The 22,456-nt window shown below is 40.0% G+C and overlaps 1 protein-coding gene across 3 annotated transcripts; it reads left to right on the top strand.

The window, feature by feature from the left end:
• Nucleotides 1–8,254: 8,254 nt before the first annotated feature.
• On the top strand, nt 8,255–18,733 carry LOC117401065 (zinc finger protein 845-like). Of its 3 annotated transcripts, none has more exons than XM_059013439.1 (3): nt 8,255–8,556; nt 9,570–10,487; nt 15,887–18,733. In XM_059013439.1, exon 3 carries the CDS (start codon nt 16,193–16,195, stop codon nt 17,951–17,953), a length of 1,761 nt encoding a protein of 586 aa, XP_058869422.1. In that variant the 5' UTR covers nt 8,255–8,556; nt 9,570–10,487; nt 15,887–16,192; the 3' UTR covers nt 17,954–18,733. The 3 variants fall into 3 exon arrangements, with proteins under 3 accessions (XP_058869422.1, XP_058869425.1, XP_058869426.1); XM_059013442.1 differs by having other exon boundaries at nt 8,255–8,344; XM_059013443.1 differs by having other exon boundaries at nt 15,887–17,005.
• Nucleotides 18,734–22,456: the final 3,723 nt, after the last annotated feature.

Genomic DNA, 22,456 nt, shown 5'->3' on the forward strand with positions numbered 1-22,456 from the left:
CTATGGCAGTCATTGTCCTATGGCAGTCATTGTCCTATGGCAGTCATTGTCCTATGGTAGATGATCTCTAAAAGCTAACAGGAATCTTGAAACTTGAAGCATTAAATTGCCTTATAAAAGTTCCCCATAGTAAAAGCATAGCAAAGTGTGATAAAGCACAGTGAAAGCATAGAAAGCTTATTTTAAAATGGTAAACTATGGTAAATGCATGTCTAACCATGGGAAGAGATAACTGCAAAATGACCATGCAAATGTACTGTCGTAAACTTTTATAACAGTACTACTGCTAATAATAATGATAATAATAATAACAATAATAATAATAATAATAATAATAATAATAATAATAATAATAATAATAATAATAGTAGTCTATATTCTAAGGAACAGGCATTTCATGTATGATGCACCTATTTTACAAACACAAATTACATTTCTAGCTGCTGCCATAGACAATGCAACCCAAGCAAACGTGTCTCTGGATTACTGAGCGCCAGCCCCCTCTAGTGCACTGCAGTGCTATCACATACAAGCCACTGGGAGACACGGCTCTTCTGTAAACACTGGCTGATCTAGTCTAGGAGACACATCTCTATAGCAAGCAGCTAGAACTGAGGATTATAAAGCACAGCATTGAGATAACAAGCATGCCTGTTCTTCTGTGGAACTCCAGATATAACAAGGAGTACTGCGTACTATAGTGATTGTTACAAAAACAGCAAGCTGCTCTCTATCCAATGAGATCCAACAGGATGCTCATCAATCACTAGAAATACTTCATGAAGAACAAAAGCCACTGATAAACTGATAACTCATTCTTTTAATAATTAGCTACAACATTTCAGCTTCCGCCTTCTTCAGACCGCAGCACAGTAGAATAGCCAGGTAGAGTGATGCTGTTCTTTAGTGTGAAAGTTTCAAGGCTGCAGTGGACTGTACTGTAAATCTACAACACACATACTAATTAGAAACATAACAAAGCTGTAAATACCCTGGCAATGCCCTGAACACCAGCATGCAATCCTAGGAACACACGGAAAGGGTACTCGAAGGAGGCCTCACTTGAAGGGGCAGGGCAGGCCAACACATGTGTCTGTAAACAATAGGTCACATTACATGTGTGTTTGACATTTGTGTCTTGTGTAATAAACGTGGACTTAGTACTTTCTTGTGTTTACATGTAAAGCCTTTCATTTTCCTGGAAACGCCTACTTTTCCCTGAACGCTATGCAAATGAAGGAAAGTGGGAGATACAGACCTCAGCTAGCTAGTCAATCAACTTTTATTCAACTGAACTTTTTCACATGTCCACCAGATGGCTGTATGATAAATGCAAGCAGTAATACTTATGACAATCTGTGTTTAAATGTGAAGGTGGGCGTTGGTTTCACAAGCATTTCCTGGAATCTCACAAGAAATTGAGTCTTTTCACTGTAAAATACTGAGACCTTTTCTGGGACATTTTCACTGGCTTTCTCTGCCGAAGCTTTACACGTGTCGATATTCATGTGAGTTAAACCACACATGGAAAATGTCTATTGAAAATCTTTCCTTTTTAACTTTTATCTGATAAGTTCTTTCTATATTTTAGGTTTGGATTATTTCGTGTTTTTTTATTGTTTATATTGCACTCTAAAACACTTTGAAGTACTTTAAAAATAGAAGTAACAGAATTACAGATCTTTCTAAATGGTAATTTGGCTTGCCATACTAATGTTGTGAAATCAACTCTAAAAAAAAATTAAAAAAACAGCTTAAGTCAATACAAAACTGTTTAAGCAGGAGTTAAATTGACAACACTAACAATTTTTTTTTTTTTGTTTCCTGGGTAGTAAGTGTTATTTCCTAATTGCTTATGCCTCAAAAGTATAGAAAATGGCTATTATTCCCCACAAACTTTGCTTTTGTGACCAGGACAGTGATATTTTAAAATTTACCTATTTTCCAGAACATTCCAGATAGATTCAGTGCTGAGTAAACTTGGAGTAACTTCTAGAACTTTCTAGAACTTTCCAGTAATATAAATAGTAGTATAAATACAGGGGCCTTAAGCCCACCAGTTCAGTTTAGTTCCAGCTGCCTAAGTGGATACATATCTGCATTTTTCTGAGATGGCATCAAGAGGCTGCAAGCATCCGGCAGACGCATTTTGCTATGTCTGCGGCCAATTTATCAAGACAAGAGCGAAAAAGTACTCAGTGGAAGCATCTGCTAAGATGTGTGAGGCCTACAAGGCATATTTCGGCATGCCTGTTGGGGATCAAGACAAACCCTGGGCACCTCATTTCACCTGCGAGCACTGCAAAAAAACTCTGGAAGGTAAGATGGACAATTGTTGCTCGGAATTTTATGTTATAAAATTTGTTAAAATTTTTAAAATTGTAAAAGTTTTTAATTTTAGAATGTTTTACAGTTTTCAATGTTATTGAAAAAATATATCATATATGAAAAATGTTGCGAGAATCTCTTACACATTAGTCATGGGTGAAATAAATGTATTTTTGTAGGATGGTACAGAGGGGAAAAGAGAGCCATGAAGTTCGCTATCCCAAGAATTTGGAGGGAACCCACTGACCACTCAAGCAACTGCTACTTCTGCATGGTGGACCCTTCCAAACGTCGGACTGGAGAGAATGCACCTGCTATCACGTATCCGGACCTTCCTTCATCCATCGCCCCGGTGCCACACTGCCATGAGCTCCCCGTACCCATTCCTCCGGAGAGAGAGCAGCCGTCTTTAGAAGAGAGCAGCAAGTCAGAGAGCGAGGAAGACGTTGTAGATCCAGATGACAATTTCAGAGGTGGAGCTGAGGAGAGAAACCCATACTACCCCAACCAAAAAGACCTTAATGACTTGATTAGAGATCTTGGTCTCACCAAGTCCAATGCCGAGCTTTTGACGTCTAGGCTCAAGCAGTGGAACTTGTTGGATGAAAGTGTGCAAGTCGCAGATCAGAGGAAGCATCACCAACCTTTTTCCAGCTTCTTCACCCGTCAAGATGGGCTCTGCTTCTGCCACAATGTGACCAGTCTGTTCGAGGCAATCGCCTGTAACCAGAATGAGTGGCGCCTCTTCATTGACAGCTCATCTAGGAACCTCAAAGCCGTGCTGATCCATAATGGTAACAAGTACCCGTCTCTTCCCCTGGCTCACTCGGTGCACCTCAAAGAGGATTACAACAGCATCAAGACCTTGCTGGACGCCTTGAAGTATGATGAGTACGGCTGGGAGGTCATAGGAGACTTCAAAATGGTGGCATTCCTGATGGGTCTCCAAGGCGGTTTTACCAAGTTTCCCTGCTATCTTTGCCTTTGGGACAGCAAGGACACCAAGGCACACTACCACAGGTGGGACTGGCCACAGCGGACCGAGTTCTCTGTGGGGAGGAACAACGTCAAGTGGGAGCCACTGGTGGACCCCCGGAAGGTGCTGATGCCACCACTGCACATCAAATTGGGCCTTATGAAACAATTTGTCAGAGCTCTAGATAAGGAGTCGGCAGCCTTCAAGTACCTTCAAGACTTCTTCCCTAAGCTGTCTGAGGCAAAGGTCAAAGCTGGTGTCTTCGTCGGACCACAGATAAAGAAGATCCTGGAGTGCAATGAATTCCCCAAGAAGCTCACTAGTAAGGAGAAAGCGGCTTGGAACAGCTTTGTCGCAGTGGTTCGGGGCTTCATGGGCAATCACAAGGCCGAAAACTATGTGGAGCTGGTTGAGACTCTGGTGAAGAACTACGGCACAATGGGCTGTAGGATGTCCCTCAAAGTCCATATCCTTGATGCTCATCTTGATAAATTCAAGGAGAACATGGGAGCATACTCGGAGGAGCAAGGCGAGCGCTTCCACCAGGATATACTGGACTTTGAATGCCGCTACCAAGGACAGTATAACGAGAACATGATGGGAGACTACATTTGGGGGCTGATTCGCGAAAGTGATTTACAGTATAATCGTAAATCTTGAAAAACTACTCACTTCTAAATCTTTTGTAGTCATTTTTGTATTACTTTAGTATAAATACATGTTAATTTGGATTCATATGTTGTTTTTTTCTGACTTTATGTGAACGAAAAGACACAAATTCGCCCGTTTTCTCATTGGAAATAGGTAAATTTCAAAATATCACTGTCCTGGTCACAAAAGCAAAGTTTGTGGGGAATAATAGCCATTTTCTATACTTTTGAGGCATAAGCAATTAGGAAATAACACTTACTACCCAGGAACAAAAATTGTGTTACATAGTATAATATAATAGTATAATATAATATATATAGTATAGTATATATATATAGTATAGTATAATATATAATTATAATCCACCCGATTGGTTACTAAATAAATAGAATGGAGATTATTTCTAAGAGATAAACATGTAAATAGAATCACTTTATTATTAGTGTGTATTTATTTTACAGACGCCTTTATTAGGACGACTTACAGCTGTTACAATATATCTCACTACAAAACAAAATCACAGTACAGTTAAGAGCAAAGTTACTATATATATATATATATATATATACACATTGACTGTCTTCAGAGCTAAATAAGAGCAAGTACTATATACAGATAGACAGATATTGATAGATTTTGGTTCTCGCAAGCAGGCGCATCACACAGTGCGAGGCAATCCACACACAGGCGGAGGGCGGACGCAAACCTGGGACCTCTCGCACTAAGGCATAGCCGATACCGCTGTACAAAACAATCTATTTTCAATTATTTATTTATGAACAGAATCAGATAGGAATTTTCCACAAAATTTACCAAATTAACATAGGAACTTAATAGCCCACTTAACATTTGTATCCAGTGGTGTAGTGGTAAAAAAAAAAGTAGCGGAGCGGTCCCAATGAGAATCAATTAAATAGTTAACGAGGTATTAACAGTTACGCCCACTTTCCATTTAACGCGATTTAATCGGGGTTTTTTTTAATAATAATATAACACATATTTTACTTAACAAATTTCTGTAAAATCTCCCCTCTCTATAGAAAATTAAAAGTTGCACTTACCAATCACAGGTTGTTTTTAGTCAACTATAGGAACTGCCACAGAGCGTCAGGGGAGTCGCTGGAAATTGGAGCTGCCACCCGTGTACGGCTGTCATCTGCGGATCGATGATTGTGTCGCAACCAAGTGGTCACATAAGGGCTTGGATTCCACTGTCTCAAAGGGGGTCCATGAAGCTTGATAAACATTAAGGCTGAAGCATGTTTGATTAAAATTTTGGAACGCTGATCAGTTATAATTAAGTTCATTTGGCTGAATCCCCTTTCACATTCAGCAGTACTGCACGGGATCACACGTGTGCAGTTAATAAGTGGAGCTAAATCATCTGGAATTCTTCCGTTGTTCTCCTTAAAATCTCGAAATGCATTTTTGATAATACGTTCATTTAGCTGAAAGCGCCGACACAATCTTTCAACTTCATTTTCGCCATAACCCTGGGGTAGTTCTGCAGGCCAGTGGTGTGGATCCAGGACCAAGAGCTCAGAAAGAAGACTTTCATATTTTTGGCAATTCACCTCGGAAGAAGCCTGAAAGAATAAGCTATTTGAAATTAATGGTAGCATTTCTAAAATGTATTTTCGAAACCTTAACTGTATGTATATATATATATATATATATATATATATATATATATATATATATATATATATATATATATGCGTTTTGTAGTTTTGAGTAGGATTAAATAAAGTAAATAATAAAAGTACGATTTTGCAGAATACATATACTGTTCAGGAGTGTTTTTCTATTCTTATATTTACATTAGCCTATGCACCTGCGATGAGACTGACAGGAGTGCAGATGTTTATAATTTATTTGTTATACTTCTCAGTTGCAGTTTTATACTACACATGAAACTGAAATTAACGCCCCCCTCTGCTCGTTAATTGCAAACAATTAGGCTAGCTATTAAAATTAAAAAAATCTGTACAAGGTTTATGAACATACCTTCTCATTTGATCCAGTGGTTGTAAAAAGTCGTTCTTTCATATGATTGGCGAGTTTGGTAAGGAATTGTTTATGATTTATTTTTACATGTTTGGGATTCGACGTCAGCACTGTAGATTTAAATGTTCCTTCCATGGCAGCTATCTGCGCTTCAAGAGTATTTGTACCTACATTCTCATTCATGGATGCAAAAATCCTTACTGTTCTACGTGCCATTTTATCTGCATAAACCAATGTAGTAGTCCGTTTCTGGAGAATCTCTGACAGCAGTGAAAGTTCGTATAAGGCATCGTACATAACTCCGAGGTCAATGAGAAATTCTGGCGAGCACAGCCTTTTCAGTAGACCGCTGTATGTCGCTCTTTCAGCAGAAGTCCGCTTAGAGCTTACGGCAGCTTTAAAATGAGTCGACAGAACTTCAAAACTTTCCCACACAGCGGAGACAGTCCTGAACGAACTGGAAACCCATCTCACATCCAGTACACGACCAATTTTCCTCAAGACAGCATCCAGTTCCTTCGCACAATTTCGGAGTTCTTGCTGATTTAGTGCTGATCTACTGTAGACTGAGTATAGCTTGTCCATGAAAGAATGAAAATGGTTCATGCCAGTAGTCTCAGAAACACTATCGGCAACTGCAAGTTCGAGTCTGTGATTTAGACAGTGCCAGACAACAATGTTGGGGTACATGTCTGAAATTCGTTTTGCCACACCAGATTTTTTCCCAAGCATTACACTTGCACCGTCACTTGCAAATGCAACAAGATTCTTCTGTAAGTATGCATGGTCAAACCCGTGTTTTTGAAGACACTTAGTAAGCGCTAACACTATGGACTCAGCTGACTGATCAAAAAGTTCAACTAACTCCAAAAACATGAAGTGAGGGTCACGTGTCTTGTCTGTCTCGCATTTGAGATGCACAATAAGTGCTGGGGAACCATTCAGAGCTGTTGATTCATCAATTAACACAGCAATTTTTCCATCGATGTGTATTATTCTCTCACAGGCCTTTTTGACCATTTCATCAGAAACGTGGTTGATAATTTGAGTGGCGCTGTATCTGGAATGAAGACCAGTTCCCACATTAACACCATGTATTTCTTGCAGTTCCAGTAAGGCCTGGTGATCAGAATAGGGTCGATTTTGTTTTGCAAGGTAGTAAGCAGTAGAAAATATTTTACAGGTAGTTTCGTGATCTCGCCTTTTTGCACTGTCAACACATTTCCCAATAATGTCCTCTGTGTTCTGCTGTAACAATGCAGTGGCCTTGTTATGAGCGCTGGATTTCTTGTGTTCAGCTATCTTTTTTCTCAAAGATCGTAGCTGTTGCTCTCGAGTTTTTCCATTGTACCCAACACTGTAATTTTTCCACTCAGAAGACAGAGAAACACCCTGACTTTTCAAAACTGACAGCGCAGAAACACGTCTACAAACACGACAGCCCAGATTACCATCCGCACAGTCAAGGAAAGTGTAAAGTTGTTTCTTTTCTTCCCATACCTCAGAACTCCAGATGTTTGGCCATGGCTGTTTCTCCGCGCTTTTTTCTTCAACTGCTGTAGGTTCTGGTTCCACTGTAGGTTCTGCTTCTGCCGTACAACAAACGATCTTCTGTTTTTTACTACTATTGCCAAAATATTGTATCAAAGTCTCTTGACGAGTTCGTTTACTACCTCCGAGACCAGACATTTTTGATTTGCGAGTTGTTTTTTATTATTATTAATACCGTTACTAATATCATCACCTCAGTTACGGCCAAGGAACGAACCGCCTCCTTCTCTGATTGGTTGTCAGCAACATCACTTTCAAAAGTGATTTGCTAAAAAAAAAAAACTGGAATGACAGCATATTTTAATGGCATAATAATGGACCAATCAAAAGCAGCAACTGTGCTGCTTATTGTGGTGACATCGTTTTTCAGATTACTTGATGTTTTAGCCGACAGCTTGTCTTTATTAAACGTATAGCTAGCTGTCTGTCTGTCGCAAATTCGCACAGCTGGCACAGAGCCGCAGGCAATGCTTACTACAAGTGTTTAGACAAAATTCGAACACGAAAATATTTTAAATATATGTATTTATAAATGTGAACATTTGCAATTGAAAAACATGGATTGAAAAAGTGCCGGAGCGCTGCTCCGCCCCGCTCCGGCTCCACTACACCCCTGTTTGTATCCAAGAACAGGACCGTGCGTTTAGATGTAACTTATAACTTGCGCGGGTATACGGTTACAGTGAATCTGCGGAGGTGACGTCACGACGCACCGGTTTCCATGGGAACTGCAGCAGGCAGCGGAAGGTATGGTTTACATCTTGTCTGTGCGGTTCAGTGTAGATATATTATTTTAAAAAATCACATTTTAAGTTATTTTATGAGTACCAGGTAGGTCATAACACTTGTTATTACAATAGTTAGAAAATGAATCAAATTTGAAGCGCATGTAATTGAAAATCCACGAGCTGTGTAGTTAAGGCGCTATAACGTTTATTCGCGGGGTGTTTTTTTTTGGTTTGTCTGTTTTTTGTTTTGTTTTGCGTTTTGCTGTGATTTCACGCAATTACGTTAATCCCACACATGACCATAACATATCCGAGGTGAGTTCGTCTGAATTTTAGCATCGTTCTAATAAGCAGCTCAGTAAATCTGATTATAGAATAGACCCTCTCAACAGGATTAAGCGGTTACAGATCATACTGGATGGACAGACATATGTAGAATATAGAATAAACGGGAACCTTTTTTAAATGTAACGCAGTGAGGAAATAGGAATGACAGGTAAGCAGTAGATGTGAATGTATTATTAAAATAAAAATATTGTTTCGACTACCACCATACTACTGTGAAAGTGAGTGTACATGCATTATTAAACTGTATAAAACAAATATCTAATGTAATAAAACTACAGACCCAGAAAGCTTACGTAAGTCAGTGGTGTTTGTATTACAGGCGGCGGTGTTTGTATTATAGGCAGTGGGGAGTTGTTCGCTGTTTTCTTTAGTAGTTTTGAAGTAGCGCTTCCTTGTTTGTGTTCTGTATAAAGTTTGCTAGGGTTCTCGGCTAGGCTGTCCCTATCAGCACCCTATCATGGGTTGATTGACAGAAATTCCATCCACTCACTTTCACGGTAGCCTACAATAAATAATCACTAGATTGACATTCGAGCTATGTTTTTTTTTAATTAATTAATGTACTATTATTAATGTATATTAGATCTCATGCTTTACAGTGCTTCCCGGTGCTTTACAGTGCTTCCCTATTCTTTGCAATGCTTCCCTATGCTTTACAGTGCTTCCCTATGCTTTGCAATGCTTCCCCATGCTTTACAGTGCTTCCCTGTGCTTTACAGTGCTTCCCTGTGCTTTACAGTGCTTCCCCGTACTTTGCAATGCTTCCCCATGCTTCACAGTACTTCCCTATGCTTTACAGTGCTTCCCTATGCTTTACAGTGGGAACTTGCCAAAAATGTGTCAAATTAAAGATTCTGTACCATAACATAACAGATTTTTTGTGACATTTGAAAAACAGACAGATATTTGTCGCCAAGTCTGTTTTATACAAGATTATAATCTGTCTTTTTGTTTTGTTTTTTGCTGTCTCTTTTCTACAGCTTCCCAAGACAGCAGCCTGACATCTATATGTGATTCTGAAGTGGAAGAAGGACCGAAAATCCAATCTGCTTACACGCTAAGGGAGTGTTCTGAAATGCACATCACAGATCTGAAGTTTGTGGGAGATCATCATGAAGGAGAAGAAGGAGGAGGGGAGAGAGCGAGAGATAGAGAGGAGGAGGAGGAGAAGATCCCAGAATTGAAAGAGGAATTGTTAGAACAGGACATTGGAGTGTGTAAATCTGAGGGGAGCGACATGGGGCTGAAGTTTGTGGGAGATCATCATGAAGGAGAAGAAGGAGGAGGGGAGAGAGCGAGAGATAGAGAGGAGGAGGAGGAGAAGATCCCAGAATTGAAAGAGGAATTGTTAGAACAGGACATTGGAGTGTGTAGATCTGAGGGGAGCGACATGGGGCTGAAGTTTGTGGGAGATCATCATGAAGGAGAAGAAGGAGGAGGGGAGAGAGCGAGAGATAGAGAGGAGGAGGAGGAGAAGATCCCAGAATTGAAAGAGGAATTGTTAGAACAGGACATTGGAGTGTGTAGATCTGAGGGGAGCGACATGGGGCTGAAGTTTGTGGGAGATCATCATGAAGGAGAAGAAGGAGGAGGGGAGAGAGCGAGAGATAGAGAGGAGGAGGAGGAGAAGATCCCAGAATTGAAAGAGGAATTGTTAGAACAGGACATTGGAGTGTGTAGATCTGAGGGGAGCGACATGGGGCTGAAGTTTGTGGGAGATCATCGTGAAGGAGAAGAAGAAGGAGGGGAGAGAGCAAGAGATAGAGAGGAGGAGGAGGAGGAGAAGAAGATCCCAGAATTGAAAGAGGAATTGTTAGAACAGGACATTGGAGTGTGTAAATCTGAGGGGAGCGACATGGGGCTGGCTTGTCACTTGTGTGGGGAACTCAGAGTAAAAGGTAAGCATTGCAGTTATAAAGTAGCCTCCAGAATTATTCATACCCTTAACCCTATGCTGCCTACAGGGAATGACCATATTCGGTCATAAATATGAACACTTTCTGTTTAAACGCTTGTAGTTTTGGAACCTTAAATCAGAAATTAAAACCCAATACACCTACAGAAAGGCATCAAGCAGATCTTTCCATTGATGTATTTTGTTATTGGGTGATTTTTTTTTTCATATGAGCTACACCTCCCAAAAAATTATTGAAATATGAAAAATAATAAATAATATTTTTTAAAATTGTCACTTTCAACCTCTTTCCCAGTGTTATATAAAAAAACTTATATATATTGTAGCTGCACAATTTTCCAAGGATCTCAAATCTGAAATCAGAATTGAGATATCTTGAACAGTTGCAGAGCTAGATAAGCTTTTATAATGCATAGTATTTTACAAAAAGTTAACTAACGAAATGGCAAATGTAAAATATTAATAAATCATTTAAAAAATGGGCAATTTCAACCTCTTTACAAGTTTTATAGAAAAAAACTTAGAGTATATTGTAGCTTCACAATTTGTCAAGGATTTCTAATCTGAAATCAGAATTGAAATATCTTGCACAGTTGCAGAGCTACATAAGGTTTTGCAATGCATAGTATTTTACAAAAATCAACCTCTGAAATGGCAAAGGCAGACTAGGGTTAAAACTTGGCAAAAAGTGAGACTGATAACACTATTGCCCTGTTTGAGATACAATTATATTTCAGTATAAAAATAAAGAAACAACACACACGTTATCCAAGTAAAATGTTAATTTTTTTATTTTTTTAAAAAAAAGTATATTACAAATAAAACTTTGAAATTAAGAATTTTATTTGGGAGGGAGACAAAAAAAAACCCTTCCATATTGTGCTGTATTTATTTATTTTCAAAACTACCCTGCAGTTGAAGTGCTGGGCTGGGGCTCCTCCAAACCACTCTCCTCCTCATCCTCCTGCAGCAGCTCTTCATCAAGGAGGTCAGCCTCCATGGTGTACATGCCCTCGATCTCTTCCTCAGTCAGGGCTCTCCTCCTCTTCAGTGACTGAACCAGATGCTAGAGCTGATTGTCTCCATCCATTTTCTGGCTTACACACACCCACATAAACATTAAAATAAATATCAATTATTAATAATAATAATAATAATAATAATAATAATAATAATAATAATAATAATAATAATAATAATAATAATAATATTCTCCTCCATCCTTTTTCACACACATACAAAAGTAAACTAATAATAATGACTCTTCATAGCCACACAAAGTAAAAGTAAACTAATAATAAAATACATGGCTAAATAATAATAGTGACTAAAGCTAAATAATGTTTTCTGTTCTTTACACACAGTAAACTAGTAATAAAATACTTGGCTAAATAATAATAATAATAACTACAGCTAAATGTCTTTGTTCTTTATATAGGCTACATACACAACGTAAAAATAAAAACTAAACCAGTAATAAAAAAAACAACGAGATGTAGTCCTCATTCTTTTACACATCGAATAAAAAAATAATAGATGCATAGCTAAATAGCAATGACTACAGATAAATAATGAATCGACTAGAAAAAGTAATAGCTAACACAGACGTACACAAACACCTAACTTTGCATCACATCCGATAGACCTATTAGTTTTGCCTTCTTTCCTGAGGAGAAACAAGTTCAAAAAATGGAAAAACAAGTTTAAAATTAAAACGTATGTGAAACTAACTATAAGAAAGATGTTTTAAAACAAAAAACGTGATGCTGCTACAGTAGTTACTCTTGTCTTTAGCAGTCATAAAGTTAGCCCTGCCCAGCAAGCAAGCGCGCACACAAAAGACACAGCGAAAAAAAAAAAGAAAAAAACACTGCAGATGTACTCGGCACAAAAAAACGAATATGAAGTTGAAAAACAAAAAAACAACAATATGGCTAATTAGCCCAAGTACTTACCGTTTAGATGATATGTAGATTAGCACTCTTGGGATTGTAAAACCGGAGATACAGAGCTTCGAATCTGCTGTGCACTCAGTCATAATGGCGCTGGCAAAGACTCGGCCTTGTAATCAAAATATTATATGTCCCGCCCACCCTAGCACCCAGCATCACCCCCCTCCGTCCCCCACTCAACAAAGCCCAGCTTACCTGTACATCAGCGTTTCTTTCTTTCTATTGTGCTTGAGATCCCCAGCCAGAATCTTTCCGTCTCTTCACTGTGCGACACAACTCTTGGCCACTGAATCCGATGTCTCTGAGAAACCGGGTTGTAGAGTGTGCCACAAATCCTCGACAACCCACCTCCACTGGGTAAACCCGGACTCTCCATCCTCGCTGTTCCGCTTCAGTGGCTAGTTGAGCATACCGCAGTTTCTTCCTCTCATACGCCTCATCTACAGCAACTTCCCATGGCACTGTTAACTCTACCAGGTGAACAAGGCGTGCTGATCCAGACCACAAGACAATATCTGGTCGAAGGTTAGTCGTGGCAATCTCAGGTGGAAAAATAAGCCGTTGACCAACATCTGCCATTATTTTCCAGTCTCTAGCAGCTTCCAGTTGTCCTGGGTGAGGATTGGATTTAGCACCTTTTCTAGGTGGTTGCTCTCCTGGGTGTAGGAATGTTGTCTTTTGTGTGTAATGTTTTGATGGAACAGGTGGCAACTTATTGGTCATGTTACGCTTGTCTTCCAATGCTAAGGCCAAACATCGCAGCACCTGGTCATGGCGCCAAGTAAACCGTCCTTGGCTAAGAGCCACCTTACATCCTGTCAAAATGTGCCTTAATGTTGCAGGTGTTGAACACAAAGGGCATGAGGGATCCTCTCCTACCCAGAGGTTTAGGTTCTGTGGTGATGGGAGAACATCATATGTTGACCTGATGATGAAACTGATCCTGCTCTGTTCCATTGACCATAGGTCTTGCCAGCCAATCTTGCGTTGTTCCACACTCTCCCATCTCATCCATTCTCCCTGCTTGGCCTGGGAAATGGCCTTTATACACCTCATCCTCTCCTGCTTTTGCACCTCGTTGACTACCAGCTTCCTCCTTTGAGCTGGGGCTGCCTTGTGCCATGTAGGAGGAGCTGAACTGAGACCAAGACCCCCTCTTCCATGCTGAACTTGCCCCATGATATCACCAATTCCAAGGGCAGCCTTTGCATCTTCCACAGCTTTCTTTGCCACCCACTTTCTTCCAGTTTTCAGCACAGGTGCTGCCTCCCTTACGCATTTGTCGCGTGACTCTACTAATGTCATTTCCAGTCTGACCTTGGCGCACTTAAACTCCACGGTTAGAGCGGAGACTGGTAGCGGCAGTATTCCTTTACCATAAAGTCTCACTCTGCTGAGGCAGCGTGGAACACACACACACACACACACACACAAAGGTGCTTAAAAGTTGGCCAGTATTTGGACTTCAGCTTGTGCAGATGGGGCTATAATAATTAAACTAAATCACTGGCATCCTGAAATAAACAGTGAATCTTTCAGCGTCTAGTCTGAGCTCCTGAACCAGCCTGTGATACTTTCCCAGCTGTTTCGTCTGGTTTTGCGCTTTCAGCTTCTATTTGATAGTATGAGCAATCGTCTTCCTCACTGCTGGAGCTGCTCAAGGATATAACTTAGGGCATTTTCAATGCGATTTTAACGCATTGTATGTGCAATGGACCAACGTGCGAATTTTTCGGAACACAGATGATGAATGACGCATTGGATCCATTGTGCAACGGTCTTTATATAATGTATCTGTCTGTCTCTAACTACCTAGCTGTCTGTCTAGCATGTCTGTCTAACTAGCTAGCTAGTTATATCTTCTCTATCCATTGAGCTAGCTAGCTGTCTGAATGTCTGTCTGTGCATCTACAGTAGCCTCCCGAATTATTTAGACCCTTAATACAATGTAATTGGTTTTAGCAAAATAAATGCAATTATAAAATGGCTTGGATAAATTAGGTGCTGTGATTGGCTAAACCAGATCACATGACCGTGCAGTAATAATTGTATTATCCCCCACGGCTATGACATCATAGACCTACTTACTTGCCTGATCAGTTAATATTACTCCGCCTTAATAATAACAGTAAAAATCAAATTAATAAAATTAGTACATTTGTTTTAATCTCTGTTGTTAAGAATCACAGAACAATGGTTAAAGATGCATCCCAGCACCACCCTTCAATTTCAGAAACTGATTTAAATAAAATTCAGATAGCCACCCTCTCTTTTAAACAAGGTTTGGTTTGGCATACAGTTCTATCTATTTTGCGCGTCGTAGTCGGGCAGGGCTGCGCAGCCTGACACGGAGGTCCTTTAAAACACCCCAGCAAATTCACACAGGAGAGATTAGACAGATACATATAGATAGACAGATGAGACATATCTACCTAGACAGACAAATAGATTGACGGCTGGATTGACAGACATGCTAGACAGATATACAACTAGATTGATAGCTAGACAGGTAACACTTTACGTTAAGTAGGCAATTTTGAGTGTAACAATTACTTATGTACTTCCAATGTATTTACAGTGTAATTACACATAGTTACAATGTAGGTAATGTGTAACTAGTTGTGTTGTTACAGTATTATACATCTTTATGTGTAATTATACAATAGCATACATAATTACACATTCCCTACATTGCAACATATTGTAATTACATAGTAAATACACTGTAAATACTTAAGTAATTACTTAGTAATTACAATCGAAATTGCCTACTTAATGTAAAGTGTTACCGTTAGACAAACAGATAAAGATAGACAGGTAAGACATAGCTAGCTAGTTAGACGTACAATGATAGCTACATTGTACACCAGTGTTTCCCAATCCTGGTCCTGGGGACCCCCTGTGTCTTCTGGTTTTGGTTCCAACTGAGCTCTCAATTACTTAATTGAATGCTCAATTAAACTAACAATGTACTTAATTAGACTTTTTAAATGGTTTCGCATATAAAAAGGTTGGAGTTTTCAAGTTCCTTATACAATTCTATATGTATTTGAAATCTCCAAATCTTTAAAATAATTACAAAGCTCTGATTAGGCAAATTGTTGGTTCAACCAAGGCTTCAATTTAGTAATTGAGAGCAGCTCAGTTGGAACAAAAATCAGCAGTACTAGGGGGTCCCCAGGACCGGATTGAGAACCACTGAGCTACATAGACAGTTATTTAGATAGATACCTAGATAAATAGATAGCTAGGTAGACAGACTAGTTAGACAAACAGCTAGCTGCTTCTACACACATCTAGTTAGACAGCTAGCTAGACAGACATCTTTAAACTTTCATGCTAGCAGTAGCTCTCTGATCCTTCAAGTGGTGTGCTTCCATTAACAGTAACCTTTGTCTCTCTCCTCTCTTTCATTCCATCGCTTCTAAAGTCGAAGAAGAACAGCGCTCCACCACTCCTCCTCCTCCTCCTCTGCAAACCGAGATGGACAGACAGGTGCATGGACAGACAAACACCCAGACAGAAGAGAATGTAAAAACACTCAGATCTCGGTCAGTTCAAATCCCTCTCTGTACAAAACAGACTTACTAAGAAAGCTACAGAGAAGGTAGACAGTGACACGAAGAGCACAGTCAATGTCTCCTCTGGTTCTGTTAATAGTTCCAAGAGCCCCCAGTTAAGCTATGTGAATTGTGACCAGCTTACAAACACACCAGGGATCGCATTTCAGTGTAGCATGTGCGGGGAGACTTTCGAAGATTTATCAAGACTTGAAAGTCAACAGCAAAATCACACAGGAGAGAAACTGCATAGCTGCAGCAAGTGTAATGAGAGTTTTGAAGATTTGTTAAGTCTTAAAAAACACCAGAGAATTCACACAGGGCAGAAACTGCATAGCTGCAAAAACTGTGGGAAGACTTTCACAGATTTATCAAATCTTAAAAAACACATGCAAATTCACCCTGGAGAGAAACTGCATACCTGTACAGAATGCTATAAAAGTTTTAAACTTTTAGCAAGTCTTAAAACACACCAACGAATTCACATAAAAAGGAAACTGCATAACTGTACAGAATGCTATAAGAGTTTTAAACTTTTAGCAAGTCTTAAAACACACCAACGAATTCACATAAAAGGGAAACTGCATAACTGTACAGAATGTGGTAAAACTTTCAAACATACAGCAAACCTTAAAACACACCAACGAATTCACACGGTACCGAAACTGCATAGCTGCAAAGAATGTAAAGAGAGTTTTGAAGATTTATCAAGTCTTAAAAAACACATGCGAATTCACACAGGGCAGAAACTGTATACCTGCAGAAACTGTGGGAAGACTTTCACAGATTTATCAAATCTTAAAAAACACATGCAAATTCACCCTGGAGAGAAACTGCATACCTGTACAGAATGCTATAAAAGTTTTAAACTTTTAGCAAGTCTTAAAACACACCAACGAATTCACATAAAAGGGAAACTGCATAACTGTACAGAATGCTATAAAAGTTTTAAACTTTTAGCAAGCCTTAAAACACACCAACGAATTCACCCAGGAGAGAAACTGCTTAACTGTACAGAATGCGGTAAAACTTTCAAACATACAGCAAACCTTAAAACACACCAACGAATTCACACGGTACCGAAACTGCATAGCTGCAAAGAATGTAAAGAAACTTTTGAAGATTTATCAAGTCTTAAAAAACACATGCGAATTCACACAGGAGAGAAACCGCATCGCTGTAGCGAATGTGGCAAATGTTATACTTTCTTAAAAGGTCTAAGAGTTCACCAACTTTCTCACAAAAAAGAAAAACCATATAGATGTGACAATGCTGAATGCGGTAAAGAATTTTACAGGGCTGATCAACTCCGATTTCACCTTCAAACTCACACTGGTATCAAATCTCGTAGCTGTCCAGACTGCGGTAAAAAGTTTTTCAATGGATCGAGCTTAAAGATTCACCGCAGACTTCACACAGGCGAAAAACCGTATCGCTGTTCAGAATGCAGAGAAATGTTTTGCCGGTTACAGGATTTAAAAATTCACAATGAGAAACACACTGGTGTAAAACCTTACGGTTGTTTAATTTGTGGAGAAAAATTTAGTCGAGGGGATAAATATCGACGGCACAAATTGAAACACACGGGACAAAAAACGTTCGGTTGTAAAACGTGCGGGAAAAGTTTTCGACAAAAATGTTCTCTTCAAAGACACGAATTGATTCACTCCGGGGAAAAGCCATTTGGTTGTTCAGTTTGCGGGAAGAATTTTAATTCTTCCGGGAGTTTGACGACTCATAAACGGATTCACATTGACAGTAGGAATTTTCGCTGCAGAGAATGTGGGAAAGGTTTTAACGCAGCTGGAACTTTGAAGACGCATCTCCGGATTCATACCGGAGAGAAACCGTGTTTGTGCCGTCACTGCGGCAGAGGATTTAGAGCACCTGGACAATTAGCCAGACACCGTAGAATTCATGAGAAATCTAACACTTAGTTCAGAAAAGGCCTGGAGAGCCCCTATCCTATCTAATACAGTGTGTCTCCAATCCTGGTCCTGGAGAACGCTTCCTATCCTATCTAATACAGTGTGTCTCCAACCCTTGTCCTGGAGAACGCTTCCTATCCTATCTAATACAGTGTGTCTCCAGCCCTGGTCCTGGAGAACGCTTCCTATCCTATCTAATACAGTGTGTCTCCAATCCTGGTCCTGGAGAACACTTTGTATCCTATCTAATACAGTGTGTCTCCAATCCTGGTCCTGGAGAACACTTTGTATCCTATCTAATACAGTGTGTCTCCAATCCTGGTCCCGGAGAACGCTTCCTATCCTATCTAATACAGTGTGTCTCCAATCCTGGTCCTGGAGAACGCTTCCTATCCTATCTAATACAGTGTGTCTCCAATCCTGGTCCTGGAGAGCCCCCCTTATTCCAGAATGTTAACAGTGAAGGTTCAGATTGCAGGGATGTTATTCTTTACTGAACTGAAACATAAGTTGTATTAATTGATGTATCTATATAATGGTATTGTTAATATTTTACTTAACTTGTAAATGGGAAACTGACTATTTTACGCAGTGGAAGGTTATTTTTAAATGTTTCTTATTAAAATCAATTTGACACACATTCAATTTATGTTATTTTGCTATTTTCTTTGATTACAGTGTGAGGCGTTTTGTATCTATCTGCCTATCTATCTTCCCATCTATCTCTTTCTATATACAGTGGTTTGCAGAAGTATTCACCCCCTTGCAAGGTTGTCACATTTTGTTGGCACCTGAGCGTACTCCATGACACTTTCAAATTAGACTTTACATGTAGAATATACACAAACTACTCCACATTGATAAAGTTAAAAAATGTATATGGAATATAAATAAGCAAGATTTACAAAGAAAAACAGACTAATCTCAGTTGCATAAGTATTCATCCCCTTTGCTACTGCAGCCCTAAATCAGCTCAGGTGCAAATGATTTGTTTGAAAGGTCACAAAATTAGTGGTTTCAGCCTGTGTGTACTCAAAGTGGTTTAACTTGTAGATAATTTCCTTCAGGTATATAAAGACTTTCAAGCTGCAACTCACATAGTGATCCATCAAAGCAACCATGAAGACCAAGGAGCTTTCGAAACAAGACAGGGATAAAGTGGTAGAGAGGCACAGAGCAGGAGAAGGGTACAATAAAATTTCAAAGGCGCTGATTATCCCTCTCAGCACAGTGAAGTCCATCATTAAGAAGTGGAAGATGCATCATACCACCCAGACACTACCCAGATCAGGTCGCCCTCCCAAACTGAGCAGCCGGGCAAGCAGGAAACTGTTTCGGAACATCACTCTGAAGCCAACAATGACCTTGAGAGATCTGCAAAGTTCTGTGTCTGAGATGGGAGTCAGTGTTCACACATCAACAATAAGCCAGTCCCTACACAAAGCTGGCCTGTATGGACGGGTGGCAAGAAAGAAGCCATTACTCAAAAAGCCTCATCTTAAAGCACGTATGGAGTTTGCGAAAAAGCATGTAGATGATACTGCAGACATGTGGAAAAAGGTTTTGTGGTCAGACGAGACAAAAATTGAACTTTTCGGTCTAAATTCCAAGCGTTACGTCTGGCGCAAGCCCCACTGCACATCACCCAGTCAACACCATCCCAACTGTCAAGCATGGTGGTGGCAGCATCGTGTTATGGGGATGCTTCTCTTCAGCAGGGACTGGGAAGCTTGTCAGGATAGAGGGGAGAATGGATGGTGCAAAGTACAGGCGAATCCTTGAGGAAAACCTGTTTGAGTCAGCCAAGACACTGAAACTGGGGAGGAAATTCACATTTCAGCAGGACAATGACCCGAAGCACAAAGCAAAAGCCACACTGGAGTGGTTGAACAAGAAGAGAAAAAATGTTCTTGAGTGGCCCAGTCAGAGTCCTGAAACGTGCGCTAGTGTGAGGCCGTCCGCTTTTATTCTTTCACTCTGCAAGCTGACAGTGAAGCCAGCCAGACCTGTCTATAGCGCTGTCCGGTTACAACACAGGCCACTCACAGACGCCCGGCCACCACAGGAGTCGCTGGTGTGCACTGGTGAGACAAGGATTACCCTCTTGAACCCTCCCAACCCGGCCGGCGCTCGGCCGATTGTGCGCCGCCCCCTGGGAACTCCTGGCCATAGTCGGCAATGGCATAGCTGGGATTGGAACCAGGGATCTCCAGGCTATAGGACACATCCTCCACTCCCGCGACAGCCTTAGCTGGATGCGCACCTTGGGAGCTGCAAAGAGCTATCTTCATATGAATAATATTCTGTGGTTTATTAAAGAAAGATGTTCAAAGAATTGTGTAAACTAACACAGACAGCGGTGGGATATATGAAATCCACAGATAATGAGGTGTGGTTAAATATGAGGAGAATGCATGATCAAAAACATGCAGAAAATAGTAACGTAAACCAAAAGAACATTTAGTAAATTGCAATTAAATTAGTCAGCAGTCACCACCAGGCCTCTATACTGTATTGTAACTGCAGCACTTTCATTGCATCAGTCACATGACCAACAATATCCAATCCAAAGCCACTTTCAGAAAATCCAAAAATACAGCTACACTGTCTTACCAAGTATAGTTTTTTTTTTTTTTTTAGCTTGTTTTTGAGAAGCTGTGCTGCCCTCCCACGGATAAACGGGGTACAGATAAATGAGGTTAAACGGTATATACAGTAGCCTCCGGAATTATTACTACACTTGATACAATGTAACTGAAAGTTGGTTTAGCAACAAAACAAAAGTAGTAGTGTGTGCAGAGAAATTAAAGGCAACCGCAGGACAAATAATAAATACATTTTAAAAAGCCTGTATACATGTTTAGTTATGGTTTTGCATTTAAATGGTTTAAAGAACAAACAAATTAAAAGGCATTCAGAGGACTCCAGAAATACACACCCCAACACGAACATTGGTTTGCCCCGCGGTCTGCACTATTATCAGCGATGTGTCTGCAACACAAGCCGCTGGTAGATTACAAAAACCATCAATTAAACTTAGGCTAGGTAGTAGTTATCTTAGTATGTTTTTATTCTCTATTAATTAAATTATATTCATTGAAAAAGGCAAGAGAGAACCAGATTGTTATTTTTCATTGTTTTGGTTTATTATAATATAGCAGGCTAATGTTCCTATTGAATAGGCTGCAATATTTTTTTTTTCATTAAAAAGTTGTCGTTGTTCTTTGTTGAAATGAATGTTCATCTTTCATATTCTGTTGTGTACTACTCATTTAATTAAACCAAGTAGTGTAAGAAGTTGCTTGTGGCGTTCATGACGTTTTTCAAATCAAGTAAGCTTATTTGTGTAGAAAACATGGTCTGTAAATCTGCAGGAAGGCTTTGTGAAATCACTGCTTCTCAGACACATGGTCTGTAAATCTGCAGGAAGGCTTTGTGAAATCACTGCTTCTCAGACACATGGTCTGTAAATCTGCAGGAAGGCTTTGTGAAATCACTGCTTCTCAGACACATGGTCTGTAAATCTGCAGGAAGGCTTTGTGAAATCACTGCTTCTCAGACACATGGTCTGTAAATCTGCAGGAAGGCTTTGTGAAATCACTGCTTCTCAGACACATGGTCTGTAAATCTGCAGGAAGGCTTTGTGAAATCACTGCTTCTCAGACACATGGTCTGTAAATCTGCAGGGAGGCTTTGTGAAATCACTGCTTCTCAGACACATGGTCTGTAAATCTGCAGGAAGGCTTTGTGAAATCACTGCTTCTCAGACACATGGTCTGTAAATCTGCAGGAAGGCTTTGTGAAATCACTGCTTCTCAGACACATGACTGCTGACTAGATCACACGGCACGGAGACAAAGACCTGCATCTTGGCTTTACTTTTTGGAACAGTCGAGGACAAATCTATCAAATATACAGCATTGGCTCGCCAGTGTTTATAGAAGCCAGACAGCGCCCTCTAGTGTCGCTTTGGGCGAGGTTTCTTTTTGTTTGACAAGCACGGCGCTGGTGCTCACCCGCAGGCTGAGATGTTGTTATGCAATTGCTCACATATAAAAGTTTACCACAGTAAATTTGCACAGTCATTCTGCAGTTTGCTCATGGTTTAACTGTGCGTTTACCATAGTTTATTATGTTTTGTAATAGACTGACCATACTTCTCAGGGCTTTACAATGCTACCTATGCGTTATGCCTTTAGTATGATTTACAAGGACATTACTATCACATCATCATCATCATCATCGTCATCATCATAATATCTGTATCCGTAATGTGACGGGTAACCCTGCTGAAACACACTCCGCGTCTCCCTCACTTCAGAGCAGCGGTACAATGGGGAGAGCGACGATAAATGTGGGTGAGCCAGCAGCAAACCGGAACTGTCTTCCACAGTGAAAGATCTGTCCGCCAGAATATAATTTATAAATGCGCTCTAGTGCTTTGAGGATATTACAAAAAATAATGTACGATGTGTATGATTTATTTCTTTATGAAAACAAAAAAACACAGGC

Source organism: Acipenser ruthenus, chromosome 45, assembly GCF_902713425.1.
Source record: "Acipenser ruthenus chromosome 45, fAciRut3.2 maternal haplotype, whole genome shotgun sequence".
NCBI classification, from domain to species: Eukaryota; Metazoa; Chordata; class Actinopteri; order Acipenseriformes; family Acipenseridae; genus Acipenser; species Acipenser ruthenus.

Coding starts and splice junctions, on each gene's coding strand:
- LOC117401065 (XM_059013439.1), top strand. CDS start 16,193: ATGTGCGGGGAGACTTTCGAAGATTTATCAAGACTTGAAAGTCAACAG.